This window comes from Drosophila teissieri, chromosome 2R, assembly GCF_016746235.2.
Source record: "Drosophila teissieri strain GT53w chromosome 2R, Prin_Dtei_1.1, whole genome shotgun sequence".
In the NCBI taxonomy this organism is placed as follows: Eukaryota; Metazoa; Arthropoda; class Insecta; order Diptera; family Drosophilidae; genus Drosophila; species Drosophila teissieri.
In genome coordinates, this window is record NC_053030.1 from 16,102,606 (window position 1) to 16,125,921 (window position 23,316).

At 48.6% G+C, this 23,316-nt stretch overlaps 7 protein-coding genes across 13 annotated transcripts in view; 3 read left to right on the forward strand and 4 right to left on the reverse strand.

Annotated features, from left to right (window-relative positions):
- Positions 1-17: 17 nt before the first annotated feature.
- LOC122613963 lies at positions 18-5,601 on the forward strand. Of its 4 annotated transcripts, none has more exons than XM_043788403.1 (2): positions 18-148; positions 4,502-5,601. In XM_043788403.1, the coding sequence occupies exon 2, from the start codon at positions 4,511-4,513 to the stop codon at positions 5,546-5,548; it is 1,038 nt and encodes a 345-aa protein (XP_043644338.1). In that variant the 5' UTR covers positions 18-148; positions 4,502-4,510; the 3' UTR covers positions 5,549-5,601. The 4 variants fall into 4 exon arrangements, with proteins under 4 accessions (XP_043644338.1, XP_043644339.1, XP_043644341.1 ...); XM_043788404.1 differs by lacking the exon at positions 18-148 and adding an exon at positions 1,684-2,820; XM_043788406.1 differs by lacking the exon at positions 18-148 and adding an exon at positions 3,983-4,003.
- LOC122613962 lies at positions 263-3,791 on the reverse strand. Its single transcript, XM_043788402.1, has 2 exons — positions 2,921-3,791; positions 263-1,642 (listed from the first exon to the last, which is right to left on the reverse strand). Exon 2 carries the CDS (start codon positions 1,640-1,642, stop codon positions 389-391), a length of 1,254 nt encoding a protein of 417 aa, XP_043644337.1. The 5' UTR covers positions 2,921-3,791; the 3' UTR covers positions 263-388.
- LOC122613964 lies at positions 3,213-3,785 on the reverse strand. The gene has a single exon (XM_043788407.1). It carries the CDS (start codon positions 3,783-3,785, stop codon positions 3,213-3,215), a length of 573 nt encoding a protein of 190 aa, XP_043644342.1.
- A 1-nt stretch (position 5,602) lies between the features above and the next one.
- LOC122613960 (F-box only protein 42) lies at positions 5,603-8,060 on the reverse strand. Its single transcript, XM_043788398.1, has 3 exons — positions 7,668-8,060; positions 6,231-7,609; positions 5,603-6,173 (listed from the first exon to the last, which is right to left on the reverse strand). Exons 1-3 carry the CDS (start codon positions 7,846-7,848, stop codon positions 5,733-5,735), a joined length of 2,001 nt encoding a protein of 666 aa, XP_043644333.1. The 5' UTR covers positions 7,849-8,060; the 3' UTR covers positions 5,603-5,732.
- Positions 8,061-8,340: 280 nt separating this feature from the next.
- LOC122612716 (tRNA pseudouridine(38/39) synthase) lies at positions 8,341-22,334 on the forward strand. 2 transcript variants are annotated; one of them, XM_043786499.1, is made up of 6 exons: positions 8,341-8,697; positions 8,758-8,849; positions 8,906-9,388; positions 9,446-10,006; positions 10,065-10,189; positions 22,253-22,334. In XM_043786499.1, exons 1-5 carry the CDS (start codon positions 8,417-8,419, stop codon positions 10,139-10,141), a joined length of 1,494 nt encoding a protein of 497 aa, XP_043642434.1. In that variant the 5' UTR covers positions 8,341-8,416; the 3' UTR covers positions 10,142-10,189; positions 22,253-22,334. The 2 variants fall into 2 exon arrangements, with proteins under 2 accessions (XP_043642434.1, XP_043642435.1); XM_043786500.1 differs by lacking the exon at positions 22,253-22,334 and having other exon boundaries at positions 10,065-10,285.
- LOC122612715 overlaps positions 10,179-23,316 on the reverse strand; it is a 37,106-nt gene continuing 23,968 nt past the window's right edge. For all 3 annotated transcript variants that reach the window (XM_043786495.1, XM_043786497.1, XM_043786496.1), the window contains exons 4-10: positions 19,408-20,234; positions 18,132-18,362; positions 12,287-13,757; positions 11,020-12,227; positions 10,753-10,923; positions 10,576-10,693; positions 10,179-10,512 (exon numbers count right to left, since the gene is read on the reverse strand). In XM_043786495.1, coding sequence (XP_043642430.1) covers positions 10,482-10,512; positions 10,576-10,693; positions 10,753-10,923; positions 11,020-12,227; positions 12,287-13,757; positions 18,132-18,362; positions 19,408-20,212 — 4,035 coding nt within the window. In that variant the 5' untranslated portion in view covers positions 20,213-20,234 and the 3' untranslated portion in view covers positions 10,179-10,481. The remainder of the gene's footprint in view (positions 10,513-10,575; positions 10,694-10,752; positions 10,924-11,019; positions 12,228-12,286; positions 13,758-18,131; positions 18,363-19,407; positions 20,235-23,316) is intronic.
- On the forward strand, positions 18,546-19,370 carry LOC122612718. Its single transcript, XM_043786502.1, has one exon. It carries the CDS (start codon positions 18,546-18,548, stop codon positions 19,368-19,370), a length of 825 nt encoding a protein of 274 aa, XP_043642437.1.

A 23,316-nucleotide genomic window follows, 5' to 3' on the forward strand; every position in this document is an offset into this window, starting at 1 on the left:
AACTTCAAAGTGTTAACCCACCTGGTCACACTGTCTTGTTCAATTTCGCTTTGTTTACATCTGATGAATATAATATAATTTATTATTTTTCCGATGTTTGCTGTTTATTCGTCGAAGCAGGTGTCTTGATCTGTGGCCGCAACAACAGGTGAGTTAAGTTCCCGTATTCGAAGTCGGAACGGCGTTCCTCAATCGAGTTCGACATTCGCCAAACAAAAGCGGCTGCAAACCGGCTTTTCCATTTATCAGCAGACGCCTTGTGTTTGAAGCGATCTTACTCACAGTTTATTGAACTCTGAGGCGGCGTACATTAACTTAGGGCAATAAATACATTCACGTCTTACGAACTAACTAATTTTGGGGGTATCGCGTATCGCGGCTGAAGCGCTTACACCAGATTGGCGTACCGCAGTCCCTTGACGAGACTTCCGCTAAAGCTGTCCTCGTCGATGAACCGGATTCCGTCCGCCTGGCAGGACTGCAGGCTGCACGGATACTCCGCCCCGTAAGCACTGCTGTCCCAGTGGATCTGCAGCTCATAGGTCAGCTCCGGATTCAGCACACAGGCCTCTTCGCGCCGCCAGCCAAGATGCAAATCGCAGTTGTACTTCGTGCTCTGCCCCTGGACAACATGGCTCCACACGGGCGCCGTGGCAGGGCCATCGCTTTCTGCGGGTACCTCGCATAGATCTAGGCGCAGCGATTCGCGGTACTCCAGCTGCTGGACGTGACCCAATCGGTTGGGGGTCAGCCTGCTGTTCAGGACCAAGCCCATTAGTGAGATAAACCTAGCGCACTTAAGACGCAGGCGAGACACCGGAGATTCGGCATCCACTGTGAAGGGCCGACAGGCCTTGTAATAGCAGCGCTCCACCGAAACCACCGGAGTTAGGGCAGGTGATTCCAAATCATTAGCACCCGCAGCCGCTGGCCAATCACTCGTCTTGCCACCCAAGTCGTGCACTACTAAGTCGGCATCACTGGGACCCAGACCCAGCTGCTCGCACTCCTGGCGCGTCCACTCGTAAACATACCAGATGAGCAGCTTGTGCGGCTCCTTACACGCCGCTATGATGGCCTTCACACACTCCTTGGACACGTGCACATAGTGCTCCTTAAGGTGGCTCATATACTGTCCATTATTAACACAGCATCGCATGAAAAAGGTCATGCACACCTCCAGCAGCCCGTCGAGGCCCATGCAAACACTTAGCTCCAGAGCGGGCAGGATGTTGGCGAAGCGCAGCTTGCGGGTGATGGCCATCAGCGTGTCGGCGATCAGCTCCTCCAGCAAATACTTCTCAGCCGCGTAGTACAGCTCGATGCAGGCCACCAGCTCCAGACCATTGTAGTCAACGACGCCCGTGTAGATGTACTCCACCAGCACCTTAAAGATGGCTGCACTTATGTCGGGGATTTCGATTTCCGGCTCGGGCTCGTGGTTTTGCATAGGACCAAAGAACATGGCCTCGAAAACGGGACTGGCGGAGCATAGGATGAGCTTGTGGCACTTCACCTGCTCCTCGCACACGTGGAACACACAATCTGTGTACTTGGCTCCATGGAGCAGCTGCCCATAACGCCTACCCAGAGCGTTGCCCACAGCAGCCTGCTCTTTGCGATCCACCGCTGAGATGCTCATCTGCGAATGGGGCAGAGAAAGGTGGTAATGTTAATGAGCCATTCGAGAACCCGTTTATAATTTGCCCGTGTCATGGGCGTCCATCAATCACTCGAGCATACAATAGAAACTATTCAGGCGCGGGCGAATAGAAAGCGATACGAAATGTAAAATTAAAAAAAACTGAAATGAGAGAGGCATCTGGGGAGATGTTTGGTCAAAACAGGTATTTGCTATGTTTAATGGGTTTTTAGTTTCCTATAGTTTATTCAGTTAGTAACTATTTTTAGTAAGTCTTAAAAGAGCTAGAAGAGTCGTAACACATGATATTTAAAACAAATCAAATTTCACACTTCCAATTTCGCTCGCCATTTTATGGGTATTAATTAAAAGGGCGTGTGCCATAAACCGTGAAGTTTAAAATGTCCGATAACGCAATCCCCTTGAAAACATAATCTGTGGAGTGAAGGAGCTTTGAGTGCCTACAGTGAACGTGACGCAATCGAATTGAATATTATCAATTACGCGACTTGCATTTGATTTCCTTAGTCATTGCCAAGATCGCGCTGAATCAAGATCGCTGAATGCAAATACTCGTATATAAACAAATATATACAGACGATCGCACACATGCCAGGCTTTTGTTTATCAATAAGCCGAAATAATAAAACTACGACGCGCCAGTTTGCCAGCCAGTTGGTGGCTTGGTTATTCATCTATTGCCGGCTCGGGTTCGCTATTTGTTTTCCCAGCGAGTACTATATATAACCGGTTTAAAGTGTTTTTACAGATTTTAGTTGGACAAGTGGGGCTCAGGCTAAGGCGACTTATATGGGGGCCTCTCGAAATCAGCGAGGAGCACATGTCGGTCTTATCTAACGTGTAATTTATGGGCAGCTAGCACGGTGGTTTCGGTGGTCGCCCCACAATTACTGCTAACTGCCAAGCCAAATAACACACAATTATATCTAACTATCTATATAGATTGTAGTACTATGATATGGGGTTTTGCCGAAAAAATACCTGGCCCGAAAATGAGAAGAGTGCTAATTCCCTGCTTTTGAAAATCTCAATCTCTGAGCTCATGCAAATATACACCGTAAATTGCAACGTCAATCAATAATCTGGGCTTCTGCTGCGCACATTGTTGACTCGCCTCGAATCGCGCTGTTCAGTTGCGCAAAGTGAACCTAACTCAGGTAATGAAGGGTTCTCGTGCGACCTTAGCGCTAATTTATGGCTTTTTAGCACATTGGAAAAGTTTACGATTTAAGTGGACATTTCCAAGAAGCAACACACCTTTTGGCACTGTGACAAATTCCTTTTCAAACAAGCGCACACGCGAGATTCGTAACAAAAGCGATCTGTGATCTGTGTTGTATATGAAAATCGAGTTCGGGAAATTTAAAAGTGAATTTCACGCGCCCTCACGGCGAGTCTAATTTGCTGATCGTAGCGTCTTCGTCGTCGTCTGAACTTGACCGATATCGCGTCTTTATGCGCCAGGCCAGACTAGCCAGCTGTTCCAAGAGTTCGGAGAACTTGAGCGAGAACCAGAATAGCGACAACCGTCGAGCGCAACGCGCCACCTTCAACTGATCTTAGTCGGTTTGGGGGAACGTTCTCCAAGCGATTTCGATTTCAGGTCTCTCCTCAGCTGCGTCTCCCAATCTCTTGGCGCTGTGCGTTCCGAGTTCTCAGCGATCTTGGCTCTTTTTTGGCACGCATACATTTGGTAGCCGATCTCATCAAGTTTCCTTCTATCCTGAAAGGTTTCCATCTCATGATGCCGAATACTTTCGGCCAGTTTTAGGTAGGGTCTCCGCTCCTCTTCATCCATGGAGTGCCATATGTGTTGCCCCGAAATTAGGCGGTGGGACTTCAACACATCCAAGTAGTTGAGACCCAGCAAGCCCACTTGCCGAATCCGCTGGGCGAGCAGGAAATTGAAGAAGGCATTTGTGGAGCCCAACTGTTCCAGTTCGTTGAGTTGTAGTTTTCGTATGGTGCTGCGGCTGAATCTCACACGGGATTTACGTTTGATGGACTGAGGTATCGGCGAAGTCGTGAGTGATGGTGCTGAGTCTTTAGTCGAGTCATCATGCTCGTTGTCGCCAAAGAGTGAGCACCAGAAATCCAACGTCTTCTCCCAGAGCCAGTCCATTCTGGGACACACTTAATTTTGAAGTATAAGGCAAGGCGAAAGGGACTGGGAGTGGAAGTGGAGGTCTTGCAGGATGCGACCGGTATCGCCATAATGGCTGCTCTCCCACCTTTGCAGAGATAACAAATTAAGCGTCTGCCTCGCTTCTTGCTCCCAGAGATTGATGGCCAACCTTGAACCCATTCAATTGGCTCTTCTTCAGAACCAAAGTTATTTCTGTAAGTTCCCTCGACGCCATACTCTACGGACCTTGAGGGCTTACCATTCTGGCATACACCCAAAGTTGGTGATAAATGCGATAATGGTATCATAATCTAATCTGCTATAATTATGACCAAGCTGAAGATCCTAAAATTAGAAAGAGCTTAAGGGGGAACTTAAAGATAGAATCTTAGCATTTTTTGTTGCTTTGAGGAACTAATGAACAAACAAATCTGAAAGTACTTTCATTAATTGAAATGTATGACTGCGCTGCTCAATAGCAAATGTAACCTAAGGTAGCGAAAGAGTATAGACGCTTCGTCAAGGTGGCACAGCCAGCTGCTTCTTTGGCTCGGTGCTTAGGTTCGCTTTTGGCGTGTAGCTGCCAAACAGGTAATGTGGTCAGTGGACTGGAGGCTGGGCCCTCACGCACATTTCTTTGGATACATACACGTGTGGCTTCTTCTGTTGTTTGGCAAGCCCCTTCATCCGTTTCCTCGTCTGTCTCTTTGCAGCTCCCTGTGATGCACCTGTCGCCCGGGCAACTGAAAGTGGTGCTCATTTTGGCCCTGCTGCAGGAGCTGCAGGTGAAGCCGCAGCGGGAGGTGTTCCAGGAGCTCTTCGAGAAGGATCTGCGCTTGTGTCCAGACTGTTTCTTCGGACAAAGTGAGATGTGTGGGGAAATCTTTCAGAGAATTGCAGAGCCCTCGGATTGGAGTAAACTTTGGAAAGCCATTTCCTTGCTCGTTGATCGTCGAGCGATTCATTTCCTAAGTCTTAAAAACCAGAATCAGGTGGTGGCCAAGAGAAAGATCATTGATGCGCAGATCGATCAGATCAAAAATGTGAAGAAAGCATTCTTCGAACTAGAGGAGCGACCTGGTGGCTTCCATCTCTGCCGAACTCCGGCAAGGAAACCCCGCTTCGTTTCGTACTTGGAGCAGCGTGGACATGCCTCCGCCAGTGTGTGGTTCTACATGATGCACTACGTCAGTCCGCTGCTCATGAAGGAACTGTATCTGCAAGGCTTTCCAGTGCCTACCACCTACGCCTCCTGCGGTCTCACACATTTCCAATCCTACGCAGGACGTACGTTGCCTAATTACTTCGAAGCCGAAGAAGGTCTGCGTGTGGAGCTGGCTCTCCAGTTGATCCAGCTCTCGCTCAAGCTGACTTTTGGCTTCTCGGACTTTCGCATTATTTTAACCGATTTCACCGGCGATAATTTCGCTTACGACGAACATACCAAAAAGGTGTACCTCATTGATTTGGACTCCGTGGTACTGGTGGACGCTTCAACCACAACAGGACAAGCCGAAAAATACGAGCCTCTGCCCGGCGAGGGATTTACATTCGATGTCTCGGCTTTTTGCTCCGGCCACCAGCTGGATGCCAATATCTACCAGGCGTGCCTTTTGCTAAGGGATTACTTGCTTAAGAATCTGGACAACGAAAGGCTGCAGCTGCTCCTGGAGCAGTGTGTGGCATGCCAAGATGACTTCTGTGATATGCGTTTCCAACATGCTTACGACCTAATAAAAGAGCTCGATAGCAAAAATTAGAGCCAATCGTTGGAGATCCACTAGTAAATAATCGTTTATAATCATAAAACATATTCATTACAATCAATTTAATGCCTAAATGAACCTCAAACGCCGAACTGTGAGGGGTTTTTGGGAGTGGGGTTACCAGCAACAGTCTGCTATCCGAGTAACTTTGGACTAGGACGGGGCGTCGGTTCAGAGCTTAGATAATATCACGTGGCACACTCAGGAAGTGTATGGAATTGGACACATGGTGTGTGATGTCCGTTAGTGTCTCCTTGTGCACGCCCCCAAAGAGGATGAGCTCGCCGTTGCCAGCAATGAGGCTCGACAGGATTAACCGATCCGGAGCACCCTTGAGCACTCCGAAGTTTTTGTATTCCACCCACTCGAGGGCGGGATCGCTGCTGTCCAAAATGCCGGAGATGTCACACACGAACAGGGATTGCACATTGCAGCGCAATCGTTTGGGAGAGGGTGCGCGAAGCGGTTGTGGTTCGACCTGGGCGGCCGCAGGTGCGCTGCGTCGCGAGTTGCGGATGGCGTTCATCTTCTCCTCCATGCGTCGGATTCGCTCGTTGTGATCCCGGGAGGCACTCCGCGATCGTGTGGGCACATTGAAGGCCGCCATTCGAAAGGGATCCTTTTAAAACAAAGAATAAGTACGAGTTCTGTAATAAAAGCGCTAAAAAACACTCACCTCATACAGCTCATCAAAGCGTTTTGGCAGCCTAGGTTCATTATCACGGCACCTTAGAGCTAAATTCCTTTGCAAGCGTTGTGCGGCATCCACATCGCCATCGGCGGGAGACGGTGGAGCATTTGGTCGCACAGGCGGGGATGGCGGAGAAGCAGCTGCAGCCGGAGCTGGCGGAGCATGGAGATCACTCAATCTTCCCGAGCGTGGTTGGTAATTATTGTTATTATTGTTCACATTACTGTTGTGCAGGAATTGCTGCGCTTGCTGCATGTGTTGGTTAAGAATTGCTCTTCGGTTAGCCAAATACTGCTCTTGAGGGCCCAGTGCAGCTGCTGCACCTCCTACACCAGGACGGATGTTTCCTCCACGATTTTGGCCAGGTCCACCCAATCCTCCGCCCAGCCGACGATCCGGAACTGGTATCCGGTATCCCCTGGGAGGTACATTTTGAAGAGGATTCGGCGGCGGAGGTCCTCGGCCTCCGACGACTGGGACTCTGCTCTGCTTCATCATCTGGAAGTCCTGCGGCATGTTGGGCGATGGTCCTACGACCACCAGGTAGTTGTTGACCTTGCAACCGGGATTGCACCACATGTGGACGGCTCCGAAACGCTTGTTGCGCACAGTAATGGACTTCCAGCTCCATACATCCCTGGTCATGTCCAGCAGCCAGGCATCAGTGTACACCCGATTGGCACCGCCACATCCTCCCACGATCAGCAGATGGTTCTTTCCCAACTCCACCTGGATTTGTCCGTATCGCGGACTGGGTCGCGTGTTGCCGACAAAGAGTGGTTGCCACCAGCGCTGCTCCGGCAGATCCAGTACCCATGTATCGTTTGAGTTCACATTGAAGTCGTCTTTGATCTGGTAACCGCCAAAAACTACCATTCGATCGCCATGAACAGTGGCCGAGTGTCCAGCCATTGGTGGTGGTGAGGATAGGGAGCTCCGTAGTAGCCAGCGGTTCTTTCCAAGATCGTAGTAGTGCAGCTCGTCAAACAAACACCAAGGTTGGTAAGGCGGATGTAGCGAGGGGTAGCGCCAGCCGCCAAATAGTATCAGCTGGTCTCGCCACGCCACCATTGAAGCACTTCCCTTGGGCGAGGGATAGGTACCAGTGGCCACTGGCCGCGCCCATCGCATGTGCGTCAAATCAAAGCGCCACAGATCGTTGAAGGTGGTGTCCGAGGAGGAACCGCCGCCGAACACGTACATGGAATTGCCTTGCCGCACAGCCGAGTGAGCAAATCGACCGGCAATGAAGGATAATGGTGCACCAGCACCGCCATTTACAGTCTGCTGGGAGAACACCTCCCAGCGCAGCCGAAAGTCGGTGAGGCCCTTCTCCAGATTTAGCTTGGAACGGCGCACAAGATCTGCAAAGGATTAGAAGATAGTTAAATGATATTACGATCGTAGTTCCCAGATACCCACTCTTCACAATGGCGTGCCATCGCTTGCACACCAGGCTGCAGTGCTCCAAGTCGCCGTACGGTGGCAGGTAGGTGAATATGAACTCCAGTATCTCATCGGGAAGGACATTCAGATTTACAGCGGCCAAGGTCGCCCCGCAATTGTCGTTCTCGCCGTCGACCTTGTGTCTGCTTGCGTCCATCCTTTGTGATGTCCTTGCTGCCTCCTTTCTTCGTGGCGTGCGTGGTGTCCCTCACCTTCAGATGCTGCACCACAGAAGCAGCAACAGGCAGCGAAAGATTGGAAGTCGCTTAACTAATATGCTGGCTTGCACTCCAGATGATTCTTGGTTTTTTAGACAACCAAAATAAATTATAACATAAACAGTAGCTGCGAACAGTGTGACCGTGCTGAAGTCAAGATATATACAACTGGTCACAATAAAAATACCAAAACTATAAGTATATTCTTGAAGAATATACTGCTATTCTACACCATTAACAAAATTGTTATTTCTGATCATTTTTTTAAAAGGCAGTATGATTTAATTGTTCTATTATTTCTAAACATGTGAAATCATGTAGTTTTGCCTGATTAATTGTTTAAATCGCAAGGCATTTAATTATGTACCAGATGCATAAATGACAGTGGATATGCGCTATTAGCAAAGCTTGCACAGCTCTGATGTGCGCGCTTCGCTGCAAATGGCAAAAGCCAAATAGAATTTCACGTGTTGCTTTTAAATTGTTTATTTCTTATTTACCGCGAAAATGAGTGCAACAAATGACAAGAAAATTGTGATAAATAAACGATTGAAAGGCATGCCCCGCGAGGCTCTGGAAAAATTAACCCAAACCGAGCTGATCGACAAGGTTGTCCAACTGGAGGCCTACAATTTTCAGTTGCGAAATCTGCTGCAGAAAAAGTTAACCGAGCAAGATAAACTTGGCGAATACTCTGTACTATTTGGCAACGAAGCGGAGGACAGAGTTACCCAGGTGCCTAAGACGTCCAGCAAAGTGCAGAAGCAACGTAAGTTCGATTGGAGCAGGTAAGTTGCTGAACCATTTCCAGCTGAGGTCAAGATCCATTTACTCATTCATCTTTTCAGTGCCCACAAGCGCCATGTCTTGCTAAAGATAACCTACTTCGGTTGGGATTATCAAGGATTTGCCTGCCAGGAGGATTCCAATGATACTATTGGTAGGTTCTTCACACAACGCTTACACATTTTTGCTGAACTTTTCATATTACCACAGAAGCCAACTTGTTTCGCGCTCTAACTCGCACCTGCCTCATCGAATCCCGCGCCACCTCCAATTATCACCGTTGTGGACGCACAGACAAGGAGGTGAGCGCCTTCTGCCAGGTGATCTCCATCGATCTGCGCAGCAAGCATCCACCCGAATCCCAACTGGATCCCACAGCGTTTTCCACAGAGATCGACTACTGTGGACTTCTAAATCGAGTGCTGCCAAAGAACATACAGTGCGTAGCCTGGATGCCACTGCGTAGTCCAGTTTATAGCGCTCGATTTGATTGCGTTTCCCGCAGCTATCGTTATTACTTTCCCAAAGGTGATCTGGATATTAATGCCATGAGTCAGGCCTGTGATCTCCTAGTGCGTCACGCAGACTTCCGGAATTTCTGCAAAATGGATGTTCACAACGGAGTGACCAACTACATGAGAAACTTGCAGTCAGCCAGGGTGGAAGCTTGTAATGAAAATCATAATAATTCAGGTTGGTTCCTTAAGTAGTGGCTCTAAATGTATAACATTCCAAAACAACATTCCGTAGGCTACGACATGTACTATCTGGAAATTCAAGCAAATGCTTTCCTCTGGCACCAAATACGTTGCATAATGGCGGTGCTATTGCTTGTTGGGCAGAAAAAAGAACAAACCCCCCCAATCAGTAAAATGCTTGATGTGGGGGCTAATCCATGCAAGCCTCAGTACACACCCGCCATTGGATTACCCTTAAATCTATTTCGTTGCGACTTTCGGGACCAGACAACAAGAAGTGTAAACCAACCAGGCAGCGGTGATGCAAATGAAGAGCCCATGGATACAGTCACCGAGGAAACAGATAACATTAATGCTCCCGAACACTCGGAGCGTGATCTGACAACGTGGATATACAATGAGGAAAACCTACAGAAGCTCATAGAAAACACCCAGTGCGAGTGGACGCAATTTAGTGTTAAAAGCACCATGATACGTAATGTTCTTCAACAACTGGAAGCCTTATTAGAAGAGAACTTTAAGCCAAAAGAGAAGGTGCAGGCTCAAGTAATCCTATTGCAGGATTCCGTCAAACCCCGTCAATATCAGCCCCTTCTAGAACGCAAACGATGTGGTAGGTCTTAAAAGTACCCTTTTTTTTTTAGTCTACTCTAATTAATCATTTTTTACAGAGAGTTTGGAGAACCGGATAGAGCATTTTGTAAAAAAGCAACGACTGATTGTGAAGAATGATACGGAAACAGTGTGATTTATTTTAATATAATTGAATTGAAACAAAACGTATATTGCTTTTCAGGTAAATATATTAAGGTTGTATGTAAATAGAACTTGTACAACGTTTCGAGCCTTAGCCTAGTCTAGAATGGGTAAATAATTTAAAATTGTAACTCCATACATTTCTTTACATGCTATTTGGGATTCTAGTTTCTAAATAGAGTCTGTGTATTAGTATAGTTCTTGCAAGGGGCTTTGTACGATTACAAAAAAGGCTTCACTTAATTAGCGAAGCTAACATTTAACTTGGTTAAACGATGTAGGTTGTCCATAATCATGTATTACCACGGGAATAAGTCAAATGTGGGTATACACTAACAACCCATTGATTTTGCCTTCTGCAATCTGCAAAGAAAAGTGGAACGTTAGTTTTAAATTCATACATGTGGCTTGCTTAGCTGAACTTACTTTCTTCTTAAGATCTTGAGCACAATGGTGCCCTCTCTTACGTTTTTAAAGAGTCCTATGGTTTCGGCATGACTCATGCCCTGCACAGAGTTTCCATTGATCTCCACAATCTCGTCGCCTGTTTGGAATGTGTTTTAGTTACGGCTGCTGATATCGAAATGCCTTTGAAAAACTTACCCGCCTGCAGTGTGCCATCATCGGCTGCCTGACCTGAGGGAAACACAGTCTTTACGAAGATACCCATGTTGCCCTTGGGCGAGTCTCGACCTCCCACTATGCTGAAGCCCAACGATTTCAGTCCGGGTCCCTTGAAGAAGGTTATAGTCTTCGGGGTGCAACGACCACTACCTATAATTTTGAACAAGTGTTTAGTATTTGACACGGGAAATGACTTGATTTCGTCTGGTAAGCTATTTAGTAGATTATTGGATTACTGAATCTCACCCTCGCTCATCGACGCACGGATAACCTCCGCCATTTCCTCGTCGCGTATTGTTAGCTTGGCCACCGGTAGCGATGGCCTGTGATGCATTAGGGCAGCGGCTGGCGGGGCCAGGGAAGAGCTGGCACTCGCTGATGTGGATGCCGAAGCTGGTGAGGATGAGGCGTTAACATAGGGATTAGGCGAGAACAATGAGACGCTCTTTGGCGAGTGCTTGATGTACAGTGATTGGTGTGTCTGTTGCTGGTTTGGCTGCTGTTGCTGCTGGTTAGTGAGATCAGTGGTTGTGGTAGCTGTAGAGGATGGGGTGTTAGCGACTCCCTCCCCGACGGTTAGGCTGTTAGGCGGCGCCTGCATGAACAGACTAAGGCGCGACGAACTCAACCGCGAGTGGGCAAATCGGAGCGAGCGGTAGTGCGAGTTGGCCAGATTGATGGAGTTCCTGGCGTAGTGAGTGCGCTGGCCAAACTGCTGCGGGTTGGATGTAGTTGATAGGGCGGAACCCTCCGAGCAACGCTTCCGTGCCAGTAACTGCCACTTCTCGTCGTCCGCCAGGGAGGAGGCCACGCACACGCTTGCCGCCCGATTTGCATACACTGGCGTATAGGAATCGGTGTCGTTAGCAGGGTCTTTCTCGTTATCCAGCAACCGGTGGTTAGGGGAGGAGGAGCAGCTGCTGCTGCCGCTGGCAAAGAGTGGGGTCGGTGTTAGAGCCAAGCTGCGCTGACCTGAGGAGCTGCGTGCCCGTCTCCTGAGGAGCTCATGCTCCGGTCCGCCGACATCCAACGAGTGCCTGGGCGTGGAGCTCCGGCGATGCTGCATCAGCGGCATCGGAGTGGGCATTGTGCTGACGCTGGCCATTGAACGCGCATCGCACTGATCCTCGCCCTGGGCCTCCTGCTCCTGCTCCGTATTGTGACCCTGCATCCTCTCCTGCTGCAGCTGCAGACTCTGCATGCTGCTCAGGCTGTCTGTGCTTTGAGTGCGCTGCACATAACTCAGCCTGTGGCGCTGCGTGCTCATGCCATCGATACGGATTTTGGTGTAGAAATCCGTTACCGTGGTCACCTCATCGTGAGCAATCACCAGGTCGATGCAGTTGTCCACAAAGCTGCTCAACAGGCGTTGCACCTCTGCGAAGGATTGAATGCCTCGCAGGTGTTTTCCATTCACGTTGACAATCTCGTCGCCCAGGCGAAGGCGGCCATCCCTGTAGAAGAAATGTTGAACGTTAGGAAATGAATGAAATCGTAATTTTGCACTACTCACTTTTGGGCCATGCCATAGGGTTCCAGTTCCACGATGAGATACCTGTACTGCTGCTCATTGCTGTTGGTCATCACCGTCTTGGGCGACAGGACAATCCCGATGTAGTCCTCTTGGCACTTGCGCTCCAGCTTCAGCTGCCTGAATCGTCGCCGTATCGTCTCCGTCTCATAGTCGTAGTTGTAGCCACCCAGCGACACGGGAGCACTGCAGATGCTGCTGTTCCTCGTCGATGGGGCCCCCATGCCGAGACTCAGACCCATGCCCATTCCCACGCCCTCCGAGGAGCTGAGGGAGATGAGCGAGTTGCGCTTCAGTGTGCCCGAGGCAATAGATTCGGTATCTCCGCCGGAGATGCTCAGATTATTGCCCAGCCGGGCTCCCGTCGCACCCCCATCGCTGTCGTAGCCGGACTCGTTTGAACTTAGACAACTACTTAATCTTTGGTAAAGTGGTTCCCAGTCCTTGGAGGTGATGCTGTCGTTGCGTGACACATTGTTCAGCATCGCCTGTTCGGGGGATCGGCGCTGGGGAAGAGGCGACGATGTCTGCTCCTGCTGGAGGAGTTCCCTCTGATGCTGTTGGTGCTGCTCCCGCTGCCGCTGTATTTGTTGCTTCAGGTGTCCTGGTACATTTCCGTGATTCTCCTCGGGCAAAACGGAGAGACGTGATCGCAGGAAGGCGTAAGGAAAGGCGCCACGACGCGAGGGATCGTGTTGGCCACTGGTTGCAGTTCCGCCTCCGCCAGCTGCTGCACCACTCGGTGGAGATGCCAAACTGCCGGCAGCACTGCCACTACTTGTACTGGCCGTCAGGCAACTGCTCACCTTGGCTATGTCATCGCAGCTACTGGACTTGAGGCTGGCGATCCGCGGCAGACGCTGCTCGCGCTGCTCCCTCTGGAGGTTCAGACCCTCGGTGGGATCGTCGCACTTCACGTAGGAGCTGCTGGACAGCTGGCTGGTGGAGCTGCTCCTATACAATGTGGTGGCTGCCGGGGTGGCCTGTTGAGCCGCCTCCGAGGCCTTAAGGAGATTGTGGGAGCGATGGTTCAGCATGCCGGTGGACCCGATCCTATGGAAGAAGTTCTTTAGCGCTTTCTGTGGGCGGGCAGCCGCCTGGAACTGATGCGTGGGCGTGGACTGAGCACTCTGGCTCTGTCCCGTGCCCACATCCTGGACCGATTGCTGCTGCTGCTGCTGTTGGTGTCGCTGCTTGATGGTTTCGATGGGCCCCGACTTGCACTTCTTGAGGGTGCTGGTCGTGGAGCCGGAGCTGCTCTGATGGCCGCCAGTGGGTGAGGGCGAGGCCTTCGCCGAACTGGGTCCGCTGGAACCACCGGATCCACTCTTGTGGTGCGTTGGCGAGTGGAACAGACTCCTCAAATCCGAATGCGATTTGTGGGCGGCGGCGGGCGAGTCACTTCGCTTCAGCAAATCCAGTTTGCGACTCATGCGCTTGCCCCAGGTGAAAACTGCAGGAAGGGGGAGAAGGGAAGAACAGTGGATTTGCAATCAGAAAGCGATTTCTAACTTAATTATAACACTTCAATAAATCTCAACGCCTGGCCACAAGTCGGCGCAGTTGCCGGGACAGATGAGAAATGTCCAGGGTTCCGCATGGACTTGATCTTGGACATGGCCAATGACAATCTACTATGCAGCTGGAGCTGCATTGTGGTCAGCCGGCTGCCACGTGCCTGTGAAAGGCATCCGATTTCGCGTACTTGCGGTTGGAGTTCCCCCACACAAAGACACAAAAGAAGTGGTCGGCCTTAAAGATCTTTCGACCTCAACTGACGTTGAAGGCTTTTGACAAGGATGAAAGGACGCAGACGACGACTGGGCTCAGAGTGGAGGGATCAGATGGTCATATTTTATGGCGAAGAGCAATGTTTTTTACGCTGGTAAACTAATTTAGCATTGCTAAAAATAAAGTAAATATGCCCATAAAAAGAATTTATTCGATTGATTTTGAGCATTAGCAGCCCATCTCCTGGTCATCGAAAGATCGTTATTCTGCACAGTTACTGAGCAGTAAACACACCTCAATTACTAATAGAGCATAACCAATCATTATATGGACTCGAACTGGCCATCGCCCAGTGGAAATCTAATAACATCGTAAAATACTTTAACGATCCGGCCTTAACAGCACTTTGAGTCTGGTTAATAAACAAATTTATGCGCTTGTTCCATATTTATCGCCAGAAGATGAGGTGCCGATCCAGCGGGTTGGGGCATTTACAAACAATTAGCATAAAACATGCACATCCAATGGTTCGAGGGATCAAGAAGGCGTCGCACTGCCATTGACTTCAAAGCGCATTATACGGCTCTACCAATAAAATTTCCAAAACTATTTTCATCAAATCGAAGTGGCGGAGTGAGACCCCAAAACCGTGATCAGTGATGCGAGGCGGTGACTCAGGTGACTGACTAAGCCGCTCAAAGAAGTGCTTCAGACTTAAGCAGCTCACGATGCAGTGATGCAAAATCTTGTAGAAGAAAGCCAAGAGATTTCTAAACCATAGCTTAAATTGATTGATTATTGTTACTATTAAGTTACTATTTACTAAGAGAGTAGAACAAGTCTTCGTAGAGTCACTGCACCCAGCCGGTAATCTGTGATCACTGGGGATAGTGTGAGCCATCTCTGGCTTCCTCCAGCTCCTTTCGCTGACTCGTGCCAAAGTTGTTTAATAGCCGCAGCCCAGCCACGGGCTTTGGTCCGTTCAAATTGCCCTGGCTCGGGCCATGTGTGGGCGCAGTGGCTTGGAAGCCGGGATGCGGATGCGGATGAGGATGATGATGCTGGTGCTGGTGCTGATGATGATGATGATGATGAGGAGGCGTTTGAGGGGTGGCCAGATCCAGAGCCAATGCAGGTTGACAGCCGCTCCAAACGGCGAAACTCCACCCAAGGCCTGACCGAGTTCGCCTTTGATTAAAGTTTTCACCATTGCAATCACACAGCCGACGGAAATGAGGGGGGCAGGATTGGATGGTGGGGAGGCTGGTGCAGAGAGGCTGCAGCAGAGTGTTAAACAATAATAGGAAACGGCGCGCGGGCATCAATTATATGACAACCTCAGCCACACTCCAAGAGGCTCTCCGCATCTCTGGGTCTCCCGGTCGCCCGGTCCCCAGCTCCATCTCCATCTGCAGTCACCGCCGGCCACATGCCACAAATTCTACACCCACTTAACTTTCAAGACGGTGTCAAATGCCCGCCAGCCCAAGAGGCCCGTTTCCCCCCATTTCCACTATTTCACCCCTCGAAAGCCGCTGGTCGGAGATGGCTTTGTTGCATTTTTGCCGGCTGACATGCAAGCGATGTTGAGGCACAACCATTCGAGACCCAGAGAGTTGGAGCTGGAGCTGAATCTTAGAGCTGAACATCTGAAGTGCTGCAGAGGAGGAAGAAGCATGGTTCCTGGCGGATGAAGTGGAGCTCTCCAGAGTTGGCAGAGAAAGGAATAGATAGCGCTGGTACTTTTCCCAACTATCATTACTTTGCGTAATCAAGGAATCTAATTTTTTCATATTTATGTTATTAGCTGAAGAAGTTTTTATTTAAGATATTACGTATGCTGTTAGGATGCGCTTTCTCAAGAGCACTGAATAAAAGAAGAAGTCATTTTGAAACCTAAGAAGCCATTACAAACAACGTTGTTTCAACTTCAATTGATATGCATCACAAAAATCGCACTTAAAAGTGTAAAACGGTCAACAAAAGTTCAATAACCAAAAAGCCATGGGAAAGGCGTTTTCATTTATGCAAATGTGAACTCAAAAGTCGCGATTTTGTGCCACTTTCAGATCAAACGGAATCAACATCAACATCAAAATCAACATTGGAATCGAAATCAGTTTGGAAATCGGGGAGAAGCCAAGACCAAGTGCACATGGCATGCAATAGTATCTCACGTACAAATGCGAATTGCTGGCGGAGAATTCTTCTCAGAAGACTTAGCCATAACGGAATGGAGTTGGAGCTTCAGTTGGAGTTCGAGTTGGAGTTGCAGTTGGCGGGCAATGAGAGATCGATAATCGGTTTTGAAATCAAGTCAGGGGGAACATGTAATAAGCGATAATCCACAATAAATGCGCATGCGTGCAGCGCCATCAGAGGAATAAAGAAGTGGAAGGTGAAACCATCCAGAGATCTCAACTGGATCGAAAATTATAGCATTTATGCTGAGAGCGAGGTCTAAAGATTATTGATTTCTCATCGGTTTTTTCGGTCGATGAGTGCCATTTACCAATGTGCAAAACGAAAATATTTACTCAGCTATATCTTTATATAAACTGAAATTGACCTTGGGCCGGCACACTTGGCAAAATTTTAATTAAAACCAATTAAGTGCGGCATTAGAGGCGGCAAAAGCTCAACGAACTTAGAATGTGACTTTGGCATGCAATGCAGCGATGGCGATGGCGATGGCTTTGAATGGCTTTGGAGTGACTTTGACTTCAGGCCCAAGATGAATGAGTCTCGTGGAGCAACAGCTGCAGATTCCGGCGGCACCTGATAAAACCTGCCATATCTTTGCAGCCCGACTTGCAGCTGTTTGGCCGCTTTTGTCGGCCGGCATCTCAGAATGCAATCATCAAACGCTTTGCGGTTGCCGCAGTGGGGCTGAAAAGCATTATTTGAATTGCCGTTGGCTAGAACTCGCGGCCTATAATGATGGCCTGCGGTTGTGCGAAGCAGTCGAGGAAAAGTGAAAATCGCTTGCGCATAGATATGGTATTGATTCTGGCTTTCTTTCGGTGGCTTTCATATTTTCCCATGTTGTTTGCCTGGCATTTTGATTTTGATTTGCCAATCACTTCATCAGCCGTTTCCTGCCCTCGATTCAGCGCTTATCTAACTAGCCACTCTAATACCCATATCTATGTCCCACAACTCCACCCATCTGTACAACCGAAAACCTCAGTCACATATCACATAACCGGGCAGAAATAAAAATAGAGAAATAAATAAAGTGCTCTTTGTGCAAATCATTATAACTAAACTCAACGCAACTCAACTGAACCAATGTAAAGTGAACTCAACTGAACTGCATTGAATGACATATAATGCTCAGCTTTGTCACACTTCGTCGGCTGTTGGCTGTGGGATATTCTACACTGGGAGAATTAAATGGAACCAACATTAGTAGCTTTTAAATACATTTCAAAGAATCTCTATTATTTAAATTCCTTTTTTTTAAGGAAAGGTATATGCAAGCTATCTGAGTAGGATTTCGACAAGTTCAGTGGGGTTTCTCGCTGTGTAGTTTGGGCTTTTGGGGTGGGCTCCTCTTCAAAAACGAGACCACAGCCTGCTCTCCGCACCACCAACTCGTGCCGGTGCTGAAAACAATACAAATTCCAGTTGCAGACATGGGATCGCATTACGGCAGCGATGTTGGCGGCGCGCATTGATGCGAAATCGGGTCAATACGGTATTTTGGAGTAGAGTGTGTGCCATGTGCCATGTGGGATGCGGCACAATACGCATCGTATCGATGACAATTGGCAACTGATTGGCGCTGATTTGCCCGCCCGCTAAACACGGAAGCACTGGGAGTGCTGCTTCCTATGTTTAGCCATGGAAAATTAATTGCTTCAATTAAAATGTGCTCCAAATTGAGTTCCTAATACCTGGCTGACAACACACCCTCTGGCTCCCTATAATTTATGGATTCATTTTCCCCCTCACTCTCAGAGTGAGAATGTGCCCCAAAATAAAACAAACTCCACGGGAAAAGAAAAACCCTCGAGGCGCCGCCACTTGAAGGGAAAATCAATTTCCAGGCATTTGCCCGGATTCGGGTTCTATTTTTGGCCAAAGTACTTACCATTTCTCGTGGTGCTGGCCAAAGAAGTGGAGCTCCCCGAATGCGAGTTGCTGTTGCTGACGTCAAGGCTGTTGCTGTTGCTGCTGCCGTTCATGTTGCTGCTGCTGTTCATGCTGCTGCTGATGTTGCTGTTGCGACTGGCTTCATTCGGTGGCAACGAATTGGATTTGTGCTCATCGTCCAGGACAACAACTGGCATCGCCGTCACCAGTTTGTAGTCGGGCAGGTGACCTACGGCAACAGGAATTGGTATCAGTTGTGTTTAAGGAAATGGTAAGCAGGTCGTTGGCCCAACTGAATATCAAGGGATTATCAAAAAAACAAGCGATAAGCGCCAAATACACGGAAATCCCACGGGGCAAACTGAACAAATAGGGAATCTATAGATCAGTTTAAATAAGATTTTCCATCGCAATGGTCGTTCACATGGCGCTCATAATACTTTTGGGCTCAAGCTCGCTACTGAAACCAGTTAAGGCGGTAATTAGTAGCGATATTTATGGACAACTGATTGGACTTGTGGCCACACATTTAAATGGAAGCCTTTCGGATTTTGACACATGGACTATGGACATCAGTGCGTCGTTAAATGAAGAGGAACAACAGCGAGTGGCTTGGAATGTTCCCTGGTCGGATATTTTAGAAAATCAAAAATCATCGCTATATCTGCAGAACCATCTCAATACCGGAAATCCCTTCAAGCTGCGGCTTTGGATGAGCTTTTATTGGCACCTCAGACGTTCCCGTCTTCTGAACGAGCTTCATCTTTCAAACTTTGCGCGGGAACTGAGGAGCCTCAAAAGTAATCATCCAGAACTGTGTAACAATAATCTGCAAAACATGTTGCAGAGTTTGCCCAGATCTTTGAGGCTTCTGGTGAAGACTCGTCGCTTGTGTCTTGAACACACCAAGGAATTGTTCTACATAACTGCTGGAAATCACTTGGAATTGGGCGCCAATGGTAACTGCAGCATTTGGCAGGCTGAGGAGGAGCACCATGTTCACTGGCTGAGACTAGTGAATGCTTGCGATGATAGGAGCCTTTTCTTTATCAGCATGCTGTCGCAGGGTGCATCACATATCCTTTTTAGTGCGCCCAACAATGGGGCTAAAGCTTTTTGTGTGCTACAGGGTATGGCTTACTTCGAGAAGGCGTTAGATACGCAAAGTAACTGCCTTTGGCAGCTAAATGATTGCAGGTTTTTACCCATGATATTACCGGCTATCAATAAAAACTAATCATATATAAAAATATATGTGGTAGTAAGTTGCTTACCATTTGGGGTCAGGGATCGGCTGCTCTTGTTGCTGCCCGCCCCCGCGCCGGCAGCCGCCCCCTTCTCGTACAAGCAACTGCTGGAAGCGGCGTGCAGTCGCTGTGCCACATACTGCTGGTACTGGGCGGCATGTTGCTGCTGCTGCTGCTGCAGGCTGGCGATGCTGCTGGTGCTGCCATAGCTGAGCAGCAGTGTAGCCGAGCTGTTGCCAGTGTTGACATTGCTGCCAAGTTTCGTTGCCACCGGCACGTAGATGGTGGGTGGCTGGTGTTGCTGCTGCTGCTGATGTTGCTGCTGCTGGCGGTGCAGACTGGTGGCCTCTTGGAGCGACATCACCGATATGGCCGATGGCGTCTGCCGGCCACTTAGCAGACACGTGGGCGTGGCCGTGCGTAACGGCTGCTGCTGGTGTTGCAGATGCTGCTGCTGTTGGTGTGGCTGGTGCTGCTGCTGCAGCGCGCCGGCAGATGTTGCTGCAGTGCCGGCAGCTGTTGCTGTGACCGCTGTCGTGGCGGTGGCTCCATTGCTGGCCAGGGTGGTGCAGCTGAGGATCATGACGGGCGACTTGTCATGCAGATCAGGCAGCGATGACGATATGCTGGTGCTGCTCACAATGCTCTTGTTCAGTCTGTTGCTGCATGTTGCCGGTGTGTGTGTCTTGTTGCTGCTGCTGCTGCTGATGTTGCCGCTGTGGGAAATGTTGCTGCTGTCGGCGGCTTGATGTTGCTGCTGCTGCTGCTGTTGCTGTTGCGCGGCTAGTGTGCTGTAGGTATCCGTGGATTTGCGCGCTTTGAAGAGACGCATACTACGTACTATGTTGGTGTTTCTGCAATTGAACGAAAATTGTGGGTTAATTTTCGGGAAAAGCGAAAATGGAGTAGAGCTGTTTTATGGCCCAAATTTGTCTGCAATTTCCATCGACATTCCCTATTTGTTCGCTGCTGTTGCTTTTTTCGTCCAACGGAGCGTATAATTAACGCAAATTGCAGCAAATTTTGAAGTGTTGCTGTTGCCGCTGCCACAGTAACTTCAACAAACAGCATGGCCAATGGTTAATGGTTAATGGTTAACCATCGATTTCCTACTTTCTTGGCTCTGATTTATATTGTACTACTCCAGATAACAGTTCCGAGACAGTGATTACTTCCCAGCTGAATGTGGTTAATTGCCAGGGAGGTTTGATGAATGACTGATGACATTATTTATAGAGTAGTTAAATGTCTATAAATACAAGCTTATCAGTTGTTCGACACTTCCCCATAAGCTGATGGATCTGTTATCGGTTCAACAAACGGATCAGAGGTGATTATCAGGCAGTAATAAAAAACAACCAAAAACACGCTCAGCACACAGTTTGATGTGTGTGCTTATATAATATTTGCTCTGGCGCTGTGACTTTTGTTTTTACCCACAGCTGGTGGTATCGCAATATTTGCTCGACATTTTCCAACCGATACGTGTAGAAATCAAGGAAAGTCAACGCCAGGCGGCGAAGGTCAGCGAACAGCTGTCGAGTGGGTGGCCGGGTGGCCATTGAACCACTCAGCCGCGGCGCAACCACAACTGGAGATGGCCAATTCGCCCAACTGCCTCTTACTTTTCAAATTAGCCAACCTAGTCAAAGCCAATTTGATGTTTTATGCGCCTGCTAGCTAGCCAAGCTAGCTCAAGTTAGCCAACCTAGCCAACTTAGCCAAGCCAGCTGCAATCGCCACATCTTGTGGCCCTCGGTGCCTCTAATTGATGTGACATTTGCCTGTGCAGCGACCGACGCATAATGTACACAGAGAGAAATCTGCAATAATGCTATCAGAACAGTTGTAGTACAATGTTTCTTTAAGAATATATAGCCTGATGCTATGGTAATAGAAGAAACTGTAAAAAACATGACCTCCGACAGATGGCGCTCTGGTGTTAGGGCAGACCCTTTTATTTTCACTTAACAAACTTTCTAGGCATTAGATTAGCGCTTGTTTAGAAAACGATGTTTTGGAATTTAGTTGTTATACCTGAAAACCGCTGTCCAGTTTGACTATTGACAGCTTATTTCACTTATCATGAAGTGAATGTCTACATATGTAAATATCCCCCTTCATCGCTAAATTGTTTGCTATAGTGCCAGTTTCTTCGGCTTCTATTTATTAACAATTTTGCTAATTTTATCAGTAGCTTTGAACCTTGCCTCGCTGATTTTTATTAAAGCTTTTAAGCAGGGACCTGCGGTTTAGAACTCGGCAATACGTTGTCGTAATGTGCATTTAATTGGTCTGCGAGAGGTCATTGCCGTAAATTTCCTGTGCGTTGTCTAATTAATAGTGCAAAATTTTAATGGCCAGCAGATGGGAATCTGAGGATCAGAGTCAGGGACCGAGTCATAGTTTCCAGTCGCATTATGGACCCGAGTCCGATATCCAGGCAAATGGCCGCCTTGTTTATGGGGCGAAACCAGTTTCAAGGACGCGCCGCTGGCGCAATTCCAAGAACCTCACTTGGCTCATTACCGCATGACGATGATGTGGATGTGGAGTAGGTGGAGTGGCAGCGGGTCGGGATCGAGATGGGCATCGGGATCGGGATCCCGGGAGTGGGCAGCGCGAACGTGACTCTCTGTCCGCGGGGCTGACGATTGCTAAACTATTTTTTAAACGGCCTTTCAGTCGGACAAGGACAAGGCTAAGCCGTTGGCCTTTCCGCCCCCTGGCTTCACTTGTATCCCCCCCTCCGTTTTCCGCGTTTCGCGTATCTCCCACATTTTTTTCTGCACTTAATTTTATTTTAATTTGCCCTCGCTCCGTGATTTTTTTCTTAATAAGCAATAACAACATTTTCTCCTCATCCTTTTAGCCCGACCCGCTGGAGGAGCCAACTGCATAGTTGTAAAATTCCTGTAAACAAGCCGGACTGCCACAGCTGTGGCATGCGGCATGCGGCATGTGGCAACTGCAACTGGCAACACAGACACACACACACTCCTTGGCCAACGCACACCGATTCAAATGATCCCGCCAACAATTGCGGCAGTGGACTTGGCTGCACGGGTTGCCACAGGAATTCATCACTTTTCGAGTGTCATAAAATGTGTACTACTATTAGAAACGATTGTTTCTTGCAAACTAACAAATAAACGATTTGTACCAAAATGTTGAGAAATTGTTTGAGATTTCTGAACCAAGTTAGAGTGTGATCTGTGTGATTTCTGAACTTCTTGACCACCCCACGTGGTGGCTTTATCACGGGGCAGCTTGAGAGTTGTTACCTTTTGTTGCCACAAACTTTTTGAGTTATTTTTCCCGTGCATGCCGTACATATAGAAGGCGCTCGTATATATATCTTCGATGTGGCCTATCTACCGTGCGCCTACATATCCCAGCGTGTGTGTGTGTGTGTGAGTGTGCGAGTGAGTGTGTCTACTACTGGCAAGTCCGCATTCTTTTAAAGGTTGCCAAGTTGGCCAGGCCGAAACCGAAAAAGAAACAGAAACCAAAACGCAGACGCAGACGGATCAGGGCAGGGAGCTTGGCACCGGAGTTTCTTGAGTCTTGGGCCCCAAGACGGAGTGGACCAGTTCAAGCGAAACATAAACCAAAGCCGAAATCCAAAAACCAAAAACTAAAAACCAAAAACCCAAAACCGAAAACCATTTGCCCAGCGGCTGCCTTGAGTGGTGTGTCGGCGACTTTGGCGCATGCGTTCAGTTTTCATTTTCGTTTTAAATGGCCGCGCCAATTGGTTTTTGGCAGAACTTCCGAACTTTCAGCATTTTTCGGGCTTCAATCAGAACTTTAATTGCTTCGCACCGCGAAATCGCAGCCGCATGGCAGATACTATTAAGCCAGCTACTAGAAACCGGCAATCCGGCTGCTGCGATTGGAAAAGCTGCTGACCTTCAGGTGGCACCTGTTTGCCCA

What these genes read in the sequence shown, in the direction of transcription:
- LOC122613962 (XM_043788402.1), bottom strand. Translation starts at nt 1,642, where the DNA reads ATGAGCATCTCAGCGGTGGATCGCAAAGAGCAGGCTGCTGTGGGCAAC.
- LOC122613964 (XM_043788407.1), bottom strand. Translation starts at nt 3,785, where the DNA reads ATGGACTGGCTCTGGGAGAAGACGTTGGATTTCTGGTGCTCACTCTTT.
- LOC122613963 (XM_043788403.1), top strand. Translation starts at nt 4,511, where the DNA reads ATGCACCTGTCGCCCGGGCAACTGAAAGTGGTGCTCATTTTGGCCCTG.
- LOC122613960 (XM_043788398.1), bottom strand. Translation starts at nt 7,848, where the DNA reads ATGGACGCAAGCAGACACAAGGTCGACGGCGAGAACGACAATTGCGGG. An exon ending in ATGGCACGCCATTGTGAAGA is followed by an intron (nt 7,610 to 7,667) that starts GTGGGTATCTGG and finishes AATCCTTTGCAG; the next exon opens with ATCTTGTGCGCCGTTCCAAG. An exon ending in GCTTTGATGAGCTGTATGAG is followed by an intron (nt 6,174 to 6,230) that starts GTGAGTGTTTTT and finishes TTGTTTTAAAAG; the next exon opens with GATCCCTTTCGAATGGCGGC.
- LOC122612716 (XM_043786499.1), top strand. Translation starts at nt 8,417, where the DNA reads ATGAGTGCAACAAATGACAAGAAAATTGTGATAAATAAACGATTGAAA. An exon ending in TGAAAATCATAATAATTCAG is followed by an intron (nt 9,389 to 9,445) that starts GTTGGTTCCTTA and finishes AACATTCCGTAG; the next exon opens with GCTACGACATGTACTATCTG. An exon ending in TCTAGAACGCAAACGATGTG is followed by an intron (nt 10,007 to 10,064) that starts GTAGGTCTTAAA and finishes CATTTTTTACAG; the next exon opens with AGAGTTTGGAGAACCGGATA.
- LOC122612718 (XM_043786502.1), top strand. Translation starts at nt 18,546, where the DNA reads ATGGTCGTTCACATGGCGCTCATAATACTTTTGGGCTCAAGCTCGCTA.